The sequence below is a fragment of the Mobula hypostoma genome, chromosome 7 (assembly GCF_963921235.1).
Source record: "Mobula hypostoma chromosome 7, sMobHyp1.1, whole genome shotgun sequence".
NCBI classification, from domain to species: Eukaryota; Metazoa; Chordata; class Chondrichthyes; order Myliobatiformes; family Myliobatidae; genus Mobula; species Mobula hypostoma.
This window is the reverse complement of record NC_086103.1, coordinates 189,126,771-189,149,844: the sequence shown is the minus strand read 5'-3', so window position 1 is coordinate 189,149,844 and position 23,074 is coordinate 189,126,771. Positions and strand designations below refer to the sequence as shown.

Sequence of the window (23,074 nt, the reverse complement as noted above, 5' to 3'; positions counted from 1 at the left end):
AAGTTACCATTACTAGAGAGAAGGTTCTTGGGAAACCGAAAGGTCTAAATGTAGATAGGTCACCTGGACAAGATGGTGTACATACCAGTGTTCTGAAAGTGGTGACTAAAGAGATTATGGAAGCATTAGTAATGATCTTTCAAGAATCACTAGATTCTGGAATGGTTCTGGAAGACTGGAAAATTGCAAAGGTTACTCCACTCTTCAAGAAGGGAGAGAGGCAGAAGGAAGGAAATTATAGACATCAGTGATTTGGAAGATGTTGGAATTGATTGTGAAAGATGTGGTTTTGGGGTACCTGGAGGCACAGAATAGGCCGCAATCAGCATTGTTCCCTCAAGGGAAAATTTTGCCTGAAAAATCTGTTGGAATTCTTTGAAAAAATAACAAGCAAGATGGACAAAGGAGAATCGGTTGATGTTATATACTTGGATTTTCAGAAGGCCTTTGAAAGGGTGCCACACGTGAGGCTACTTGACAAGATACGAGCCTATCTTTCAGGAAAGATTCTAGCATGGATAAAGCGGCAGCTAATTGGTGGGAGGCAATGAATGGGAATAAAAGGAGCCTCTTCTGGTTGGCTGCTGATGACTAGTGGTGTTCCACCGGGGTCTGTGTTGGGACCAGTTTTTTTTCATTATATGTCAATGATTTGAATTGATGGCTTTTTTGCAAAGTTGTGGATGATATGAAGATAGGTGGAGGGACAGTAGTTTTGAGGAAGTAGAGAGGCTACAGAAGGACTTAGACAGATTAGGAGAAAGGGCAAAGAAATTTCAGATGGAATACAGTGTCAGGAAGTGTATGGCCATGTACCTTGGTAGAAGAAATGAAAGGGTTGACTATTTTCTTAATAGAGAGAAAATACAAAAAATTGAGGTGCAACGAGACTTGGGAGTACTTGTGCAGGATTCCCTGAAGATTTATTTGCAGTTTGAGTCTGTGATGAGAAAGGCAAATGCAATGTGGCGACCCACTTTCTGGCACCCATGAACCGGCTCACAACAGCGCGCGCAGGCAAAGGGCCGGCCCCAAAAAGGGCGCCAGGCCATCTTCACCAGCAGGGGGAAAATCCCGTGCGCAGAAAGGGTCTGGGAACATGCATTCCCCACAGCAGTCCCACCCCAGGGAGGGTGGGAATGGGAAGGCTTTAAAGCAGGCCGCGAAGTTTGAATAAATCTCTTTCATCGCAACTCTAACTCACCGACTCCGTGTGGTTAGTCTAGCGCTGTGTGTAGCACACTGCTACAGTAGCATTCATTTCAAGATGACTAGAACAAGAATGCAATGTTGACACTTTATAAAGCATTGGTGAGGCCTCACTTGGAGTATTGTGAGCAGGTTCTGGCACCTTAACTTAGAAAGGATGTACTGAAACTGGAGAGGGTTCGGGGGGTGGGGGCGGGTGATCATGAAAATGATTCCAGGATTAAATGGCTTGTCATATGAAGAGTGTTGATATCTCTGGGCCTGTATTCACTGGAATTGAGAAGAATGAGGGGTGACCTCATTGAAACCTATCGAATGGTGAAAGACCTTGACAGAGTGTATGTGGAGAGGATGTTCCTCTCTCATGCCTCTGTAACTTCCTTTACTCCACTGTAATACTGATACGTTTGACTTTAGCTTCTCCTTCTCAAATTGCAGGGTGAATTCTATCATATTATGATCAACTGTCCTTCAGAGTTCCTTTATCCTTAAGCTCGCTAATCAATTCCAGTCCATTGCACAACACCCAGGCCAGAATAACACTCATAACACGCTGGAGGAACTCAGCAGGTCGAGCAGCATCCGTGGAAATGATCAGTCCAGAATAGCTGATCGCCTAATGGGCTCAACCATAAGCTGCTCTAAAAAGCCACCTTGTAGGCATTCTAGAACTTCTACCTCTTGGGATCCAGCAGCAACCTAATTTTCCCACTCAATCTACATGTTGAAATCCCCATGACTGTTGTAACATTGCCCTTTTGACATGCATTTTCTATCTCCCATTGCAATTTGTAGACCACACCTTTACTACTCCTCGGAGGTCTGTGTATAATTCCCATCAGGGGTCTTTTTATCCTTACAGTCCCTTAGCTCTACACCTTCCAGCTCTATGTCATCTTTTTCTAATAATTTAATTTCATTTTTACCAACAGAGCCACCCCACCCTTTCCACCTACCTGCCTGTCCTTTTGATACAATGTGTATCCTTGGACATTAAGCTCCCAGCTATAATCTTCTTTTAGCCATGATTCAGTGATGCCTACAACATCAAATATGCCAATCTGTAACAGTGCTACAAGTTTGTTTACTTTATTCTGTATACTGCACGTATTCAAATATAACACCTTCAGTCCTGCATTCATCACCCTTTCTGTCCCCTGTTTACATTGCAACTCATTCTATTGACTGCAATTTTGCCCTATCATCAGCATCTCCTTGCTAGCCATCTCAATACACATTTCCTCTGTTTGTAGAGCAATTACGCTATCCTCAGCCCTATCACTCTGGTTCCCAACCCCTTGCTAAGTTATTTTAAGCCTTCCCAAACAGCTGTAGCAAACCTGCACACAAGGATATTGTTTCCCCTCGGGTTCAGGTACAACCCGTCCACTTTGTACAGGCCATACCTGCCCCAGAAGAGATCCCAATGATCCATAAATCTGAACCCCTGCCCCCGGTCATGTATTCATCTACCAAATTATTCTATTCTTACTCTCAATGGCACGTGACACAGACAGCAATCCAGAAATTTCTACCCTGCAGGTCCTACTTTTCAGCTTTCTACCTTGCTCCCTATAATCTCTCTTCTGACTGGGTGTAGTGTTGACTCTCTGTGACTGTGACCTGTTACCATTGGACTCCTGGACTGGGTGTAGTGTTGAACTGGCTCTGTGACTGTGACCTGTCACCATCGGACTCTCTGTGACTGCGTGTAGTGTTGACTCTCTGTGACTGTGACCTGTCACCAACTTTCCTACCTGAGTCACTGGTGCCAATATGTACCAAGACTTCTAGCTGCTCATCTTTCCTTTTAGAATGCCATGGATCCAATCTGAGATGTCCCTGACCCTGGCACCTGGGAGGCAACATACCATCTGGGTGTCTCTACCACAGAATCTCATCTCCATTCCTCTAATGATGCAGGTCCGAGTGCAGGTTGATGGAACCAAGCAGATTAATAGTTCATCATGTACTAGATGGGCTGAATGGCTTGTGTCTGTGTTGTAGTATTCTATGACCCTGCAAAAATTTTAAGTCATAATGGAAGACTTTGGCATTCATTTTTTCTCCTTCCTGCAGAGGGTGATCCTAACGGACATTTCAACATGGACCGGACCAGTGGTATCCTGTCCACAAGCTCCAGTCTGGACAGGGAATCTGTCTCACTCTATACTCTGACCATTGTGGCATGGGATCAGGGGCACCCCCAGCGCAGCTGCTCGGCCTCGGTCTTTGTACACGTGTTAGACATCAACGACAACACTCCCACTTTCCAGGAGTCAAGCTACGTGGCCGAGGTCGAGGAGGACAGTACAGTTGGCACAATAGTTTTGCAGGTATCTGCAGTTGATGCCGATGCAGGTCCCAATGGAGAGGTGTTGTATTACCTGAGTGGTGAGTCACTGGGCATGTTCAGCATTGACAAGACAGGGAAGGTGAGTACAACCATGACACTGGATCGGGAGAAGCACACCTCATATTCATTCCTGGTGCGAGCCGTGGACTCCGCTTCCTCAGATCCCAGGAGTTCCACCACCCGGGTAGAAGTTATTGTGAAGGACGTTAATGACAATTCTCCGCACTTCCTCACTGACCCACTTATCGTAAACATCTCCAGGCACACTCCGGTGAATGAGCTGGTAGCCACCATGAAGGCCGAGGACAAGGATTTTGGTGCAAACGCCTCCATATTCTACAGGTTCTCCACCATGGTCCATGGGTTCAGCATTAACTCCTTTACTGGCGAGATCCGCCTGCTGCATGCAGTGAGCTCGATGAGTCTGAGAGAGCGCACGCTCTTTGTGGTGGCCACAGACCAAGGGTCACCTGCCCGTTCATCCACCGGAGTGGTAATGGTGTACCTGAGGGAGGAGCGTTACCATGGCATCCGCTTTCGGCGCAGTATCAGCGATGTGGCACTGGCTGAGAATTCTGCACCAGGTAACCAAGCAAGATGCCATCATCACACTTATCCACACTTACACTCACATGCTCATGCATGTTCACACCACACAAACACACACACTCACACACACACACCTCACACACTCACACCTTACCCACATGCTCATACACACTGACAACACTCACAATCACACATTCACACACGCTCCCACACCTCACACACATTCACACCACACGCACACTCAAACTGCGTATACACACACCTCACTCATACTCAGATACATCACACACATTCACACCTCACACACTCAAACTGCATATGCACACACCTCAGACACTCACACTCAGACACATCACACACATTCACACCTCACACACTCACATCTATGTTTTTCATTCTAACCCCTGTTATTCATGTCCTTACTGAAATGGCTTTTAATGTTGTTAATGTACCTGTCTTCACCACTTCCTCTGGCAGCTCATACCAAATACTGACCTCCCTCTGAGTAAAGTTGCCCCCTCGGGTTCCTTTTAAATCTTTCTCCTCTCATGTTAAGCCTGTGCCCTCTAGTTTTTAGTTCCACTTCCCTGGGTGCACATTCACCCTTTCCATGCCCTCATGATTTTATGCACCTTTATAAGGTCACCTATCAATCTTCTACACAGGAATTAAGTTCTACGCTGCCTAGTCTCTGCCTATAAATCAAGTCCCGATATCATCTTCTTAAATTTCTCTGCACTCTTTCCAGGTTAATGAAGACAACCAAATATGTATACAACATAGAGATCATAAGACCACGAGACCATAAGACAAAGGAGCAGAAGTCGGCCATTTGGCCCATCGAGTCTGCTCTGCCATTTTATTATGAGCTGATCCATTTTCCCATTTAGTCCCACTCCCCCGCCTTCTCACCATAACCTTTGATGCCCTGGCTACTCAGATACCTATCAATCTCTGCCTTAAATACACCCAATGATTTGGCCTCCACTGCTGCCCGTGGCAACAAATTCCTTTGATTCACCACCCTCTGACTAAAAAAATTTCTTCGCATCTCTGTTCTAAATGAGCACCCTTCAATCCTTAAGTCATGTCCTCTCATACTAGACTCCCCCACCATGGTAAACAATTTTGCCACATCCACTCTGTCCATGCCTTTCAATATTCGAAATGTTTCTATGAGGTCCCCCCTTATTCTTCTAAACTCCAAGAAGTAAAGTTCAAGAGTGGTCAAACGTTCCTCATATGTTAACCTTCTCATTCCCGGAACCATTCTAGTGAATCTTCTCTGAACTCTCTGCAACGTCAGCACATCCTTTCTTAAATAAGGAACCCAAAACTGCACACAGTACTCCAAGTGAGGTCTCACCAGCGCCTTATAGAGCCTCAACATCACATCCCTGCTCCTATACTCTATTCCTCTAGAAATGAATGCCAACATTGCATTCGCCTTCTTCACCACCGACTCAGCCTGGAAGTTAACCTGAAGAGTATCCTGCACGAGGACTCCCAAGTCCCGTTGCATCTCAGAACTTTGAATTCTCTCTCCATTTAAATAATAGTCTGCCCATTTATTTCTTCTGCCAAAGTGCATAACCATACACTTTCCAACATTGTATTTCATTTGCCACTTCTTTGCCCAATCTATCCAAGTCTCTCTGCAGATGGAGCACAATGTGGGAAAATGTGACCTTCTCCACTTCAGGAGGACAAATGACAATGACAAGACAAATTATTATTTGTGAAGTCTCCTTTTTATCTCTCTCTCTCTCTCTCTCTCACTCTCTCCCTCTTTTTGTGTCAACATTAAACCCTGGCAATTATTACTGTCTTACACTCCCATGGGACAGGGACAGAGATGTTGGCAGCTTATCTACAAACTGGATGTGGCCAGCCTTGGACACAGAGCGCTCTGTGTAAATGCAGTCTTTCTCTTTCCACAGGCACATCAGTGGTCAGGGTTCAAGCCCAGCATCAGAATGGCTCCAATCGAGGAATCCTCTATAGCATCTTCAGTGGGAACGAGAGGGGCACCTTCACTATTCGCTCTCATACTGGTAGGTGGGGGGAAGGGGAGGATGGGATAGGATAAGGGGACAAGATGCAGTTGGAGATGGGATGTATAGGAGGGTAGGAGTATAGAGGGATGGGCTCCACAGCCGTCTGTGCCAGTGAATTTCACAATCTCGCCACCCTTTAGCTAAAGAAATTTCTCCTTATCTCTGTTTTAAATGGACATCCCTCTATTTTGAGTCTGTGCCCTCTGATACTAGACTCACCCACTGTAGGAGATATCCTCTCCACATCCACTCAACCCAGACCTTTCAATATCAATAGGTGTAGGGAGTGTTAGGTGAGGTTGACAAATCGAAACAGATCTGGGAGAATGGGAGAGGCTGGGAGCAATTTAGAATGAGGCTAACATTAGGGGTGAGCAAGAGAGGTCTTATTGTAATTTATAGTAAGTTTTCTGTATTGTATAACACCATAAGGTCATAGGACATAGGAGCAGAATTAGGCCATTCAGCCCATCACATCTGCTCCACCATTATGACTGATCCAATTTTCTTCTCAGCCTCAGTCTCCTGCCTTCGCCCTGCAACCCAACATGCACTCAACAATCAAGAAACTGTCAACCACTGCCTTAAATATATTTAAAGACTTGGCCTACACAGCTGCCTGAGGCAAAGAATTCCAGAGATTCACCACTCTCTGGCTAAAGAAAATCCTCCTCATCTTTGTTCTAAAAGAACGCCCTCTATTCTGAGGCTGTGTCCTCTGGCTTAGACTCTCCCACCATAGGAAACGTCCACTCCACATCCACTCTATCAAGGCCTTTCAACATTTAATAAGTTTCAATGGGGTCATCCCTCGTTCTTTTGAATTCTAGTGAATACAGGCCCAGAGCCACCAGACACTCCTCATATGACAAGCTATTCAATCCTGGAATCATTTCTGTGAACCTCCTTTGAACATTCTCCAGTTTCAGCACATCCTTTCTAAGATAGGGGGCCCAAACCTACTCACAGAACCGTGAGGCCTCACCAGTGCTTTATAAAGTCTGAGTATTATGTCCTTGCTTTTATATTCTAGTCCCCTTGAAATGGATGCTAGTATTGTATTTGCCTTCCTCACCACAGACTCAATCTGCAAATTAATATTTAGGGAATCCTGCACAAGGACTCCTAAGTCCCTTTACATGTCAGTTTTTTTTTTGTATTTTTTCTCCATTTAGAAAAAAGTTAACCCTTCCATTTCTTCTACTGAAGTTCATGACCATACATTTCCTGACACTGTATGCCATCTTCCATTTCTTTTCCTATTCTCCTAATCTTTCTAAGTCCTTCTATAGCTTCTCTACTTCCCCAAATCTACCTGCCTCTCCACCTATCTTCATATCATCTGCAAACTTGGCAACAAAGCCATTGATTCCATCACCCAAATCATTGACATATAATGTAAAAAGAATTAATCACAACACAGACCCCTGTGGATCACCACTAGTCACTGGCAGCCAGACAGAAAAGCCTCCCTTTATTCCCACTCTTTGCCTCCTGCTAATCAGCCACTACTTAATCCATGCTGGGATCTTCCCTGTAATACTATGGGCTCATAGTTTGTTAAGCAACCTCATGTGTGGCACCTTTTCAAAAGCCTCTGAAAATCCAAGTACACAACATCAACTAATTCTCCTTTGTCTATCCTGCTTGTTATTTCTTCAAAGAATTCCAAGAGATTTGTCAGGCAAGATTTTTCCTTGGCTACAACCTATTTTATCATGCGCCTCCAAGGATCTTGAGACCTCATCCTTAATAAAGGATGCCAATATTTTTCCAACCTCTAAGGTCAAACTAACTGGCCTATAATTTCCCTTCCTTTGTCTCTCTGCCTTCTTGAAGATTGGAGTGACACTTGCAATTTTCCGGTTTCCAGAACCATTCCAGAATCAGGTGATTCTTAGAAGATCATTACTAATGCCTCCACAATCTCTTCAGCCATGTCTTTCAGAGCTCTGGGGCATACACCATCTGGTCCAGGTAGTCAAGGTATCAACCTTCAGACCTTTCAGTTTCCCAAGAACCTTCTCCCTAGTTATGGTAACTTCTCTCTAGTTATGATATTGTATTGCTGTCACAAAAAAAAACAAATTTCATGACATCAGGGACATTTAAGAGACTCTTAAATAGGCACATGGATCATAGAAAAATGGAGGGCTGTGTAGGAGGGAAGGGTTACATTGGTCTAGGTGTAGGTTATAAGGTCAACACGCATTGTGAGCTGAAGGGCATATACGGTGCTCTACTGTTCTATGTTCTTTATATCTGTGTAAATCTAATTCTCATTTGGAAGGGACATGTGTGGCCTTCAGGAGAAGGTTTGAACTCTGGCCTAGGGTCACTCATCTACAGAAACAACAGTTGATGCTGCTGTGTGAAGTGTGCAGCCAAGTCTTCTGTGGGAAGCATGAATCCCCCTTGGTTCTGACAGTTGTTTTTACATTTGCCTCAGTTCTTGGGCCATTAAAATCTGAACAAGGACTGAGCCAAACATCTATGGGATTCCAAGCTACACTGCTGCACTCTGCTTGCAATGTGTATGTTATAAGTGTTTGCGTGTCAAAGTGCTGGGGTACATGGTTTGATGGTCAATTCTAATCAGTCCCATACCTCCCCTGGCAGGTTCCTCTCACACCTCTTGTAAAGTGGAGGCTGTTCCACACATTCCGTGACAGCCTTCCCCTGGCGAGTGTCTGACAGCAGTGACTCACGGCTCCCGGAACCCTGAATGGAGCATAGCCTGGCCTCTGAGGTTTGGCTGCAGCGTGTGGCTCAGATTAGGCTCCGGGGTTGGCAACAGTAAACAGCACGTCACAAGCTGCTGAGTCTCCACGAACACCACATTCTGCTGTAAACAGCATGCAGAGAGTTTGTCATAACTAACCTCATGCTGAAACAATAACAAGAGCAAAATAGCAAGGCATTGTATATAAATCTGATGGCAGAGTGGAAGAAGCTGTTCCTAAAACATTGTGTTTCTTCAGGCTCCTGTATCTCCTCCCTGATGTTAAAAATGGGAAGAGGGCACATTATTGATGGTCAGCGTCCTTAGACCTTAAGACCATTAGACATAGGGGCAGAATCTGGTCCTAGACTCCCCCCTCATTCTTCTAAACTCCAGCAGGCACAGGCCCAGAGTCATCAAATGCTCCTCATATGTTAACCCTTTCATTCCTGGAATCATTCTCATGAACCTCCTCAGGACCTTCTCCAATGCCAGCAAATCTTTTCTTATAAAGGGACCCAAAACTCTTCACAATACTCTGTGCAGTCTGACCAATATCTTGCATCATATCCTTGTTTTTATATTCTAGTCCTCTCGAAATGAATGCTAATATTGTATTTACGTTCCTCACCACTGACTTAACCTGCAAATTAACCTTTAGGGAATCCTGCACAAGTACCCCCAAGTCCCTTTGCAGCTCTGATTTTTGAATTTTCTTCCTGTTTAGAAAATCCTTAATGATGGATGCTGCCTGGATTAGTTTAGTTATTTCAGCAAAGCATCATGGACAAGAGTGCCTGTTTCTCTGCTGTACTCTCCTGCGTTCTGTCTACTTCCCAAGTGGAATATCCAGTGCCGTTCCTCTGGTTCAGCCTGCCCTTCCTGGAAGTGGATGGGGCAGAAATGTGAGAATGCCAGGATAGCTGAAACAGTCATAAAGTCACAGAGTGTGAAAATAGGGCATTCAGCACGACTGACTGTGTTGCCAGTGAATTCAGCCCATCTGCCTACATTTGGTCTACAGCCCTCAAAAACAGTCCTATCCATGTACCTATCTAGATGACACTTACAGCATAGGTGTGCAGTGTTGCTTACCCCAGCTAAGTCTGAACCCAGGGGTTATAGGTTCAGAGTTAAAGAAACTGATCATGAACTGGGAACATTATTCCATGCAGAGGCTACTGAACCTTCAGAACACTTCAAACAAGAGGAAAATCTGCAGATGCTGGAAATCTGAGCAATACACACAAAATGTTAGAGGAACTCAGCAGGCCAGGCAGCGACTATGGAAAAGAGTACAGTCAACGTTTTGGGCCGGACTGCTTCTGTGCTCTGATTGGACCTGGCATTTAGACCAGATTTTTCAATGGAGGACTCGAGTGAGATAAGGAGATGGTGTTGAGGTAGACATGATCCTGATGAATGGGAGTATAGTCTCATGGGGCTGTATAGCCTATTCCTCTCTATTTCTAATCTTCTACTGTTTTATCTCAGGTGATATCTCCATTAAGAGCTCAGCTGGGCTGGACTTTGAGGAAGCACCCCGCCTGCGCCTCGTTATTAAGGCCGAATCATCAACATCAGCCGTTTTCACCTCGGTCACACTCGTTCTGCAGGATGTGAATGATAACCTGCCCCATTTCCAACAGCAGAATTATGTGGCCTTTCTGTGGGAGGCTCAGGGATACAGCACACCAATTATGCAGGTAGGCATCTCTCAGTCCCTTTCTCTTGTGTGGGAGACCTATACACTGACTGGTGACTCCCAGTCCCTCTCTCTCAGGAGATATCTGTACACTGTCTGGTGTCTCTTAGTCCCTCTCTCTCAGATGACTATCTGTACATTGGTGTCTCTTCAGTCGGTCGCTCTCAGTGGGAAATCATTACACTGACCAGTCTCTCTCAGTCCCTCCCTCTCGGGGGAGATCTGTACACTGACCATTGTCTCTTAGTCCTTCTCTCTCAGGGGGAGACTGGTGTCTCTCAGTCCCTCTTTCTCAGGGGGAAATCTGTACACTGATCAGTGTTCTTGGTCCCTCTCTTTGGGGACGGGGCAGGAACAGGGAGGAGAGATTTGTACTCTGACTGGTGTTCTCTGTCTGCCCCTCTCTCTGTAGCATACAGTCACAAAGTCATAGAAAAATAGAGCACAAAAACAGGCCTTTCAGCCCATTGACCTGCATTGGACCACAGCACTCCATACCCCCACCATCCATGTACCCATCCAAACTTCACTTCAAAGTTGAAATGGCTGGTAACTCGTTCCACAACCTCACGCCCCTCTGAGTGAAGAAGTTTCCCCTCATGTTCCTCTGAAACTTTTCACCTTTCACCCTTAACCCATGAACCCTCGTTGTAGAGCCACTGAATCTCAGTGGAAAAAGCCTGCTTGCATTTTCTCTAACTATACTCCTCGTAATTTTGTAAACCTCTATCAATTCTCTTCTCAGTCTTTTATGTTCTAAGGAATACAGTCCTAACCTATTCAATCTTTCCTTATAATTTGGGTCCTCCAGACCCAACAACATCCTTGTAAATTTCCTCTGTGCTCTTTCAACCTCATTTACATCATTCCTGTAGGTAGGTAATCAAAAGTGTACACAATACTCCAAATGAGGCCTCACCAACACCGTACACAACTTCAACATAACATCCCATATCCTGAATGCAATACTTGGATTTTTGAAGGCCAATATGCCAGAAGCTTTTTTTACTACCCTATCTACCAGTGATGCTGATTTCAACAAACTATGGGCTTCTATTCCCAGATACCTCTGATCTACCACACTTCTCAGTGCCCTACCACCCTACCGTTCATTGTGTAAAACCTACCCTGGTGGGTCCTACTGAAATGCAACGAAATGGAATGTCAAATATTCCAACTGACATTTTTCAGCCCATTTTTCCAGCTGGTCTAAATCCCTCTGCAAGCCATGATAGCCTTCCTCTCTGTTCACTACACCTCCAATCTTGATGTCATCTGCAAATTTGCTGATCCAGTTAACCACATTATCATCCAGATTGTTGATATCGATGACAAACAACAATGGTCCCAGCACCAATTCCTGCTGCACTCCACTAGTCACAGGCCTCCAGTCAGAGAAGCAAACATCTACTGTCACTCTCTGGCTTCTCTCACAAAGCCAATGTCTAATCCAACTTACTACCTCATTTACTACCTGCCTTGCTGCATCACTGCCTGGTGTGGGAACTGTACCTCCCTCAATCACCCAACTCGGCAGAGAGTGGTGCAGACAGCCCAGTGCATCGGGAGTTGTGAGTTCCCCATCATTCAGGACAGTTACTAGAACAGGTGTGTAAAAAGGGCCTGAAGGATCATTGGGGACCCGAGTCACCCCAATAACAAACTGTTCCAGCTGTTACCATCTGGAAATGGTACCGCAGCATAAAAGCCAGGACCAACAGGCTCCGGGACAGCTTCTTCCACCAGGCCATCAGACTGATGAACTCACACTGATTTGAGCGTACATTGACTGTTCTATTTATTATAAATTATTATAAATTTACTATGATTGCACATTGCACGTTTAGATGGAGACGTAATGTAAAGATTTTTACTCCTTGTGTATGTGAAGGATGTAAGAAATAAAGTCAAATCAATTCAATCCTGAATGCCGAGTGACTGAACCTGCTTGGCAAACCTCCCAGGAGGGACCTTGTCAAAGACCTTGTCATCAAAACCCCAACTAAACTAATCCCATCTGTCTACACAATGTCCATATCCCTCCATTTACATCACATTCATCCCTTTCTTTCATGGAAATATGTTCACCACCAACCTTGGTGGCACATTCCAGGCACCCACCATTCTCTGTGTAAAAAACTTGCCATCATATTTCTCTGAAATTTCCCTCTCTCTCTTTAAATGCATGGCCTCTGGTATTAGACATTTCAACCTAGGAAAAAGATACTGTTTGTCTGCTCTATCGATGCTTCTCATAATCTTATAAACCTCCACCAGATCGCCTGTCACCCTCTGGCACTGCAGAGAAAACACCCCTAGTTTGTCCAACCTCATGTTATAGCACATGCCTTCTAATCCAGGCAGCATCCTCGTAAACCTCTTCTGCACTCTTCCAACATCCTTCCTCTCATGGGGTGACCACAATTGAATGCAAACTCCAAATATGGCCTAACTGATTTACAAAAACACCATAAGACCATGAGACGTAGAAATAGAATTATGCCATTTGATCCATTAAGTCTGCTCTGCCATTCCATCATAGCTGATTTATTATTCCTCAACCCCATTTGTTTCCCTTATCCCTGTAACTTTTGATACTCCTACTGATAAAGAATATTATAAAGTTTAACACATGGCTAAGGAGTTGGTGTATGAGGGAGGACCTCAGATTTCAGGATCATTGGGCTCATCCAGGGAAGGTGGGACCTATGTATAAGAGATGGTTTGCACCTGAACTGGAGGTGGACAAATAACCCAGTGGGAAGTTTTGCCTGTGCTGCACAGGGGCTGGGGTGGGTGGTTTGCAGGGGGTTGGGAACCAAAACGCCAGAACACATAGTGGAGTGGTTATGCAGAAAGACGTTATTAAGCTCACAAAGTCAGGAATTGAAAGGTTCTGATTGTGGACTTCAGAAAAGGTAAGATGAGGGAATGCGCACCATTTCTTAGAGAGGAGTCAGAAGTGGAAAGAATTAGCAATTTCAAATTCTTGGGTGTCAATATCTCATCTAACCTGGACCGAACATATCAATACAGTTACAAAGAAGAAGAAGGAGGTGCATATCAGGTATAGACAGATAGTAACAAATGAGGTGCTTGAAGAGTATAAGACATGCAAGAGAAAACTTAAAAACAAAGTCAGGAGCACTAAAAGAAGGCATGAGATTGCTCTAGTAGACAAGGAGAAGGAGATTCCTAAGGGCTTCCACAGATATAAGACCATAAAAGATATAGGAGCAGAATTAGGCCTTTTGGCTCTTCGAGTCTGCTCCACCATTCAATCATGGCTGATCCTTTTTTTTTCTCCTCCTCAACCCTAGTTCCCAGCCTTCTTCCCGTTACCTTTGATGCCATATCCAGTCAAGAACCTATCAATCTCTGCCTTAAACATACCCAATGACCTGGCCTCCACAGCTGCATGTGGAAACAAATTCCACAAATTCACCACCATCCTTTGGCTAAAGAAATTTCTGTGCATCACTGTTTGAATGGATGCCCCTCTACCCTGAGGCTGTGCCCTCTTGTCCTAGATTCTCCCACCATGAGAAACATCCTTTCCACATCTATTATGTCTAGGCTTTTCAAATGTCAAAAGGTTTTAATGAGATCCTCCTTCTAAATTCCTTCTAAATTCCAGCGAGTACAGACCTAGAGCCGTCAAGGTGGTCCCAACACCAACCCCTGCGGAACACCACTAGTCACTGGCAGCCACACAGACAAGGATCCTTTTATTCCCACTCACTGCCTCCTTCCAATTGGCCAAAGCTCTAACCATGTTAGTAACTTTCCTGTAATACCATGGGCTTTTAACTTGGTAAGCAGCCTCATGTGTGGCACTTTGTCAAAGGCCTTCTGAAAGTCCAAATATACAACATCTACTGCATCCCCTTTATCTATCCTACGTGTAATCTCCTCAAAGAATTCCAACAGGTTCGTCAGGCAAGATTTTCCCTTAAGGAAACCATGCTGACTTTATCCTATCTTGTCCTGTGTCACCAAGTACTCCATCACCTCATCCTTAATAATTGATCCCAACATCTTCCCAACCCCTGACGTCAGGCTAACAGGTCTATAATTTCCTTTCTGCTGCCTTCCTCCTTTCTTAAATGTGGAGTGATATTTGCAATTTTCCAGTCCTCTGACACTATGCCGGAGTCCAATGATTTTGAAAGATCATTTTGAATGCCACCACAATCTCTAATGCTACCTCTTTCAGAATCCTAGACTGCAGTTCCTCTGGTCTGGGTGACTTATATGGTTTTAGGTCTTTCAGCTTTTTGAGCACCTTCTCTCTTGTAATAGTAACTGCACTCACTTCTCTCCCTTCACACACAACATCAGGCACACTGCTAGTGTTTTCCACAGTGAAGACTGACACAAGGTACTCATTTAGTTCATCAGCTATCTCCCTCTCCCCCATTAATTATTTCTCCGGCCTCATTTTCTAGCTGTCATATATCCATTCGTCTCTATTTTATTTTCTTATATATTTGAAAAAGCTTTTACTATCCACTTTGATATTATTTGATAGCTTGCTTTGATATTTCATCTTTTCCCTTCTAATGATTTTTTTGTTGCTCTCCATAGGTTTTTAGAAACTTACCAATCCTCTATCTTCCCAAAATTTTTGTTTTGTTGTATCCCTGTCTTTTGTTTTATATTAGCTTTGACTTCCCTTGTCACCCACAGTTGTACTATTTTACCATTTGAGTATTTCTTCATTTTTGGAATACACATATCCTTCCTCATGTCTCTCAGAAACACACACCATTGCTGCTCTGCTGACATCCCTGCCAGCAGCTCCTTCCAATTTACTTTGGCCAATTCCTCTCTCAAACCACTGTCATTTCCCTTACTCCGCTGAAATACTGCTACGTCAGACTTTACTTTCTCCCTATCAAATTTCAAGTTGAACTCAGTCATATTGTGATCACTGGTTCCTAAGAGTTCTTTTACCTTAAGCTCCCCAATCGCCTCCAGTTCATTACTTAACACCCAGACAAGTATAGCTGATCCCCTAGTAGGCTCAACGACAAACTACTCTAAAAAGCTATCTCTCAGGCATTCAACAAACTCACTCTCTTGAGATCCATTACCAACCTGATTTTCCTAATTGACCTGCATGTTAAAATCTCCCATGGCTATCATAACATGTTACGAGCAAAAAAATAGCAAGGGACAAAACTGGTCCTCTGGATTAAGATCAGAGTGGTAATCTATGTGTGGAGCCAAAAGAGATGGCAGAGATCTTAAAAGAGTTTTTTACAACTACGTTTACTTTGGAGACATACACAGAGTCTAAAGAAGTAGGGAAAAGCAGCAGCTAGGCTATAAACATCTGAAAATTAGAGAGGAGGAGGTGTTTGCTGTCTTGAAGTGAATTGGGGTAGTTAAATCCCCAGGGCCTGACAAGGTGTTCCATTAGTCCCTGTGGGAGACTAGAACAGAGATTCAGGGACCCTAGCAGACATATTTAAACTACCCTTAGCCATGGGTGAGTGTGGCACATGGTCAAGTGGTTAGGGTGTTGGGCTCACGATCTGAAGGTCGTGGGTTCAAGTCTCGGCCAAGGTAGCATGTTGCGTCTTTGAGCAAGGCACTTAACCACACACTGCTCCAGTCCACCAAGCTGAAAATAGGTACCGGCAAATGCTGGGGGTTAACCTCATGATAGACTGGCGTCCTATCCGGGGGGGAGTCTCGTACTCTTAGTCGCTTCATGCCATAGAAACCAGCATAAGCACCAGTCTGATGGGCTACAAAGGCTCGGGACAGACTTTGACTTTGACTAGCCATGGGTGAGGTGTCAGAGGATTGGAGGATAGCTAATGTTCCGTTGTGCAAGAAAGGCTCTAAGAATAAGTCAGGAAGTTATAGGCCCAGTGAGCCTGACATCAGTGGTGTAAAAGATAATGGAAGTTTTTCTAAGGGATGGTTTACAAGTATTTGGATAGACAGGGATTGATTAGGGATAATCACATAGTTTTGCATGTGGTGGAAGTGTTTTTCAAGGAGGTTATTTGGAAAGCTGATGAAGGCAAGACAGTGAATGCCGTCTACATGGACTTTAGCAAGGCCTTTGACAAGGCCCTGCATGGGAGGTTGGTCAAGAGGGTTCAGTTGCTTGGCATTCAAGATGAGGTAGTAAATCAGATTAGGCATTGATCAATCAAGAATCTATCAATCTTTGCCTTAAACATACATAAAGATGTACCCAGGACATCTTAAGGGAGCAGTGTCTCAGAAAGGCAGCATCCATTATTAAGGACCTCCAGCACCCAGAGCATCTCCTTTTCTCACTGTTACCATCAGGTAGGAGATACAGAACCTTGAAGGCACACACTCAGTAATTCAGGAATCGCTTCTTCCCCTCTGCCATCCGATTCCTAAATGGACATTGAATCTTTGGACACTATCTCACTCTTTTTTAAGTATACAGTATTTCTGTTTTTGCACTTTTTTAAATCTATTCAATATACATAATTGATTTACTTATTTATTATTGTTATTTTTATTTTATTTTTTATTATTTTTTCTCTGCTAGATTATATGTTGCATTGAACTGCTGCTGTTAAGTTGACAAATTTCACGTCACATGCCAGTGATAATAAACCTGATTCTGATTCTGATTCTGTCATTGGCACCAATATGTATCATGACTGACAGCTCACCCTCCCTTTTCAGGATATTGTGGACATGTTCAGAAACATCTCGGACCCTGGGACCTAGGAGACAAACTACCATCCATGGTTCTTTTTCTCATCCACAGAATCACCTATCTGTCCCCTAACTATAGAGTCCCCTATTACTGTTGCCCTCCTGCTTCCTTACTCTTCTGAGCCACAGGGCCAGACTCAGTGCCAGAGGCAAGGCCACTATTCCTTCTCCAAGGTAGGTCTTTACCTCCTGCTTTATCCATGCTCGAACTTTTCCTATAGTACCATGGACTCATAGTTTTTTAAGCAGCCTCTAGTCAAAGGCCTTCTGAAAATCAAAGTACACAACATCAACCAATTTTCCTTTATCCATCCTGCTTGTTGTTTCTTCAAAGAATTCCAATAGATTTGTCAGGCAAGATACTCGCTTTAGGAAACGAGGCTGACTACAATTTGCAAGTACCCAGAGACCTCATCCTTAATAATTGACTCCAACATTTAGCTTACTTTCCTAACCCACCTTTACCTTAATGACTTTTTTAGTTGTCTTCTATTGGTTTCTAAAAGTTTCCGAACCCTCTAACTTCCCACTAACTTTTGCTGTATTGTATGCCCTCTCTTTGGCTTTTATTTTGGCTTTGACTTCTCTTGTTAGCAACAGTTGAGTCATCTTTCCTTTAAAATACTTCTTCCTCTTTGGGATGTGCCTTCCAAATTGCTTCCAGAAATTCCAGCCATTGCTGCTCTGCCATCATCCCTGTGAGTGCTCTTTTCCCATCAATTCTTGCCAACTCCTTTCTCATGCCTCTGTAATTTCCTTTATTCAACTGTAATACTAATACATCTGACTTTAGATTCTCCTTCTCAAATTTCAGGGTAAATTTGATCATATTGTGATCACTTTCCCTTAAGGGTTATTTTCTCTTAAGGTCTCTAATCAATTCTGATTCATTGCATAACACCCAATCCAGAATAACTGATCCCCTAGTGGGCTCAACTACAAGCTGCTCGAAAAAGCCATCTCATAGGCACTCTAGAAAGTCCCCCTCCTGGACTCCAACACTAACCTGATTTTCCCAATCTACTGGCATATTGAAATCCCCCATGACAATTGTCATATTTCTTTTCTGGAATGCATTCTCTATCTCCAATTGAAATTTGTAGACTACATCCTTACTACTTTTGGGGGGGTTCTGTTTTCAACTCCCATCAGGGTCTTTTTACACTGTCTATCATCTCTATCAGTTTATCATCTGAATCAATGATCAGGATGATAATGCGGTACATTTACCGGATCTGTAAATTTGTGATAACACCAAGGTTAGCAGTGTAGTCAGTGGACAGCAAGGAAGATTATCAAAGCTGGCAGTGGAATCTGGACCAGCTGGAAATTGTGCTGAAAATCGCAGATGAAATTTAATGTAGACAAGTGTGAGGTGTTGCACTTTGGGAGGAGCATCCGGAGTAGGTCTTACATGCTGAACGGTAGGATACTGAGGGGTACAGTAGAACAAAGGATCTCGGACTACAAGTCCATAAATCATTAAAAATGGCATCACAGTTAGACAGGGTTGCAAAGAAAGGTTTTGTAACATTGCCTTCATAAATCAAAGTATTGAGTACAGGAGTTGGGATGTTATATTGAAGTTGTTGAGGCTGAATTTGGAGTATTGTGTATAGTTTTGGTCACCTACCTACTGGAAAGACGTAAATAAGATTGAAAGAGTGTAGAGAAAATTTACAAGGATGTTGCTGGGACTTGAGGGAACTAATTTATAGCAAAGGTTGCATAGGTTAGAACATCTTCCTCAGAACACAGAAGACTGAGGGGAGATTTGATAGAGGTATACAAAATTATGAAGGGTATTGATAGGGTAAATGCAAGCAGGCTTTTTCCACTTAGGTTGGGTGAGAATAGAACTAGAGCTAATGGGTCTGAGTGAAAAGTAAAACACTTAATGGGAACTTTTATGTTTTCTAACATCAGAACATTAAACTAATTCAAAGAAAGTCGCAGGAGTCCGGGAATATATGTCTAACTTTGAACTTACTTTAAGTGAGGTGCGCACATATCACGTCATAGCGTGATGATGTAAGCAATTCATGTATTTACACATATTACTCATAATTAATAATTTAAACAAATAATAATGCTTAATCAAACAATATATGTGTAAACAAAACTATTCATTATTGAAAGATTAAATACACAGCACTCCTCCTTGCTTAGCTATAAACAACTCAATAGAGAATGCATCTTAACTATATCCACAGTACACTATATAATGCAACTACTATATAGATATCCACAGCATAGTCAATTTTAAATAGCAGAGCCCCATTAAGGTCTGAAGATTTAATCGCCATGGATGAGTTTGTACTCTTGTGGGAGAATGACTTTCCTGACAAAGGGGATCACTCTGCTTGGTAGGTGCGACATGGTTGTGAAACAATCTCAGTTTCTGTGGCCTCCTCCGTGGTGGCTGTAGGAGCTGACTCCCTGACAGCAGAAAGTGGTTCTGGCAACTCTGGACAACTTTCTTCTCTTTTATCTCAGCTTTTCTCTGAATCTACTTCGATTCTTTCTTCTCTCCCAGTCTGGGCTTCTTTCTTTCTTGTTCGCACGCTTTTTCTTCTTTCTAGTTTGTGCGTTTGTGCATTTAGTTCACTGGAGTACTCTTGTATTAATCCTTCTATTGGTATCTTTACAATTTGATCTCTTCTTTTAGTTTCCACATTCACAACATCATCTGACACATCCTCTGTTTTTGAATCTCCATCGGTTCCTCTCTTTTTGGCCTCATGTTCATCCAGCTGGACTTTGGTCTTTTCATCTACTTTTACAAGCAACTTTTTGTCTCCCACTTGAAGTTCATACAATAACCTTAATGCATGCAAAGTAGATTTCAATTCTTTATGCTCACAAGAGCCGAATGCTTGCAATTTTCCTGAAGCTGCATTTCACAAGTAACTGCCTAATTAACATTTCAGAGGCTTTCTTAGATATGTTGCCTACCAAAACTATTATAGTCAGACCAATGCTTTCATCACGTTCACGCTTCCTCTAGCAGCATGGTTCTACCTTGGTACAATATGCTTTCCAACCAGAGGTACAGAGGTTGGCACCAATACCTGGCTGTCATCTGTTGTGCAGTACAAGTTCTTAATTAGGTATCTGCAGTATCTTTGAAATGCCATTCAAACTCCTTCTGTGGAATAACTGAAACAGCTGAACCAGTATCCAATTCCGTTTTAATTAATTTGCTGATGATTTCTGGTGTAAGCCATATTGCTTGTCTATCCCCTGGTCCTCACCTACCACCCCACCAGCCTCCGGGTCCAACATATTATTCTCCGTAACTTCCACCACCTCCAACAGGATCCCACCACTAAGCATATCTTTCCCTCCCCCCCTCTCTCTGCATTCCGCAGGGATCGCTCCCTACACAACTCCCTTGTCCATTCGTCCCCCCCATCCCTCCCCACTGATCTCCCTCCTGGCACTTATCCATGTAAGCGGAACAAGTGCTACACATGCCCTTACACTTCCTCCCTTACCACCATTCAGGGCCCCAAACAGTCCTTCCAGGTGAGGCATCACTTCACCTGTGAGTCGACTGGGGTGATATACTGCGTCCGGTGCTCCTGATGTGGCCTTTTATATATTGGTGAGACCCGACGCAGACTGGGAGACCGCTTTGCTGAACATCTACGCTCTGTCCGCCAGAGAAAGCAGGATCTCCCAGTGGCCACACATTTTAATTCCACATCCCATTCCCATTCTGACATGTCTATCCACGGCCTCCTCTACTGTAAAGATGAAGCCACACTCAGGTTGGAGGAACAACACCTTATATTCCGTATGGGTAGCCTCCAACCTGATGGCATGAACATTGACTTCTCTAACTTCCGCTAGGCCCCACCTCCCCCTCGTACCCCATCTGTTACTCTTTTTAATGCACACATTCTTTCTCTCACTCTCCTTTTTCTCCCTCTGTCCCTCTGAATATACCTCTTGCCCATCCTCTGGGTCACCCCCCCCCCGTCTTTCTTCCCGGACCTCCTGTCCCATGATCCTCTCGTACCCCCTTCTGCCTATCACCTGTCCAGCTCTCGGCTCCATCCCTCCCCCTCCTGTCTTCTCCTATCATTTTGCATCTCCCCCTCCCCCTCCAGCTTTCAAATCCCTTACTCACTCTTCCTTCAGTTAGTCCTGACGAAGGGTCTCGGCCTGAAACGTCGACTGCGCTTCTTCCTATAGATGCTGCCTGGCCTGCTGCGTTCACCAGCAACTTTGATGTATGTTGCTTGAATTTCCAGCATCTGCAGAATTCCTGTTGTTTGCTTGTCTATTGTTATTTTTCATGTTGTAAATCTCAAGGGCGTGAATTGGGATGATGTATTTGCAGGGAAGTGTACTATGGACATATGGTCGATGTTTAGAGATCTCTTGCAGGATTTTAGGGATGAATTTGTCCCGGTGAGGAAGATAAAGAATGGTAGGGTGAAGGAACCATGGGTGACAAGTGAGGTGGAAAGTCTAGTCAGGTGGAAGAAGGCAGCATACATGAAGTTTAGGAAGCAAGGATCAGATGGGTTTATTGAGGAATATAGGGAAGCAAGAAAGGAGCTTAAGAAGGGACTGAGAAGAGCAAGAAGGGGGCATGAGAAGGCCTTGGCGAGTAGGGTAAAGGAAAACCCCAAGGCATTCTTCTATTATGTGAAGAAAAAAGGATGATAGGAGTGAAGGTAGGACCGATTAGAGATAAAGGTGGGAAGATGTGCCTGCAGGCTGTGGAAGTGAGCAAGGTCCTCAAGGTCCTTCTCTTTGGTATTCACCAATGACAGGGAACTTGATGATGGTGAGGACAATATGAGTGAGGTTGATGTTCTGGAGCATGTTGATATTAAGGGAGAGGAGGTGTTGGAGTTGTTAAAATACATTAGGATGGGTAAGTCCCCAGGGTCAGGACAAAGGGTGTCGGCCCGAAACGTCGACTGTAGCGCTTCCTAGAGATGCTGCCTGGCCTGCTGCGTTCATCAGCAACTTTGATGTGTCTTGCTTGAATTTCCAGCATCTGCAGAATTCCTCATGTTTGCGTTTTTTTAAATCTTTTTCTCTTCGCTGTGCAGCCCGTTTATTTTTCTCTGTCTGACATGCTCTTTGTATGTGTTCTACTGTGTTGCATTATCTGAAAGTTCCACCTTTAAACTTGCATTTGTTCATGGAATATGACCATTTGCCGCAACAGTAACACAATTTGTTCAGCCAGGCCAGTTTCTGTTTAGACATTGCAATTTTGTTCATGCACACTTACATTCCTGACTGCAACTCAATTGCATCTCTGTCTTCAGTTTCCATTGAAAAAGCAATTTAAGCTGTTCCTTTAAATGTAAGTTGTGCTTCAGTTAGGAGCCACTTCTTATTGCTTTTCTGAAAGATATCACAATCTAAATGATCTCTCAATGCGTTATTAAGCCGACACTGCTCAGAAAATCTCTTCAATTTAGCCACACACACTGAAATCAACTTCCCTACTTTTTGATTCCTCTTATGAAACCTGGAGTAACCTGCAATCAATACTGGCTGTGGGGTCTAAATGCTCCTGCATTACTTCTATAATATCAGCAAAGCTCATTTCTGCTGGTTTGTTTGGAGCAGTCAAACCTCAAAGCAAACTGTATACCTTTAAACCCAATGCATTCAGCAAGATAGGTATTTGTTTCTCATTGACTATTTCATTTGCTTCAAAATATTGTTCGATTTGCTCAGTATATAAAATCTAGTTATCTGTTATGTAATCAAATGTATCTATCACT

At 43.7% G+C, this 23,074-nt stretch overlaps 1 protein-coding gene across 1 annotated transcript in view; it reads left to right on the top strand.

Annotated features, from left to right (window-relative positions):
- Positions 1-23,074, top strand: part of LOC134349859 (protocadherin-16-like) — a 500,217-nt gene that overhangs the window by 377,879 nt on the left and 99,264 nt on the right. The window contains exons 14-16 of the mRNA XM_063054823.1: positions 3,289-4,149; positions 6,055-6,168; positions 10,388-10,599. Coding sequence (XP_062910893.1) covers positions 3,289-4,149; positions 6,055-6,168; positions 10,388-10,599 — 1,187 coding nt within the window. The remainder of the gene's footprint in view (positions 1-3,288; positions 4,150-6,054; positions 6,169-10,387; positions 10,600-23,074) is intronic.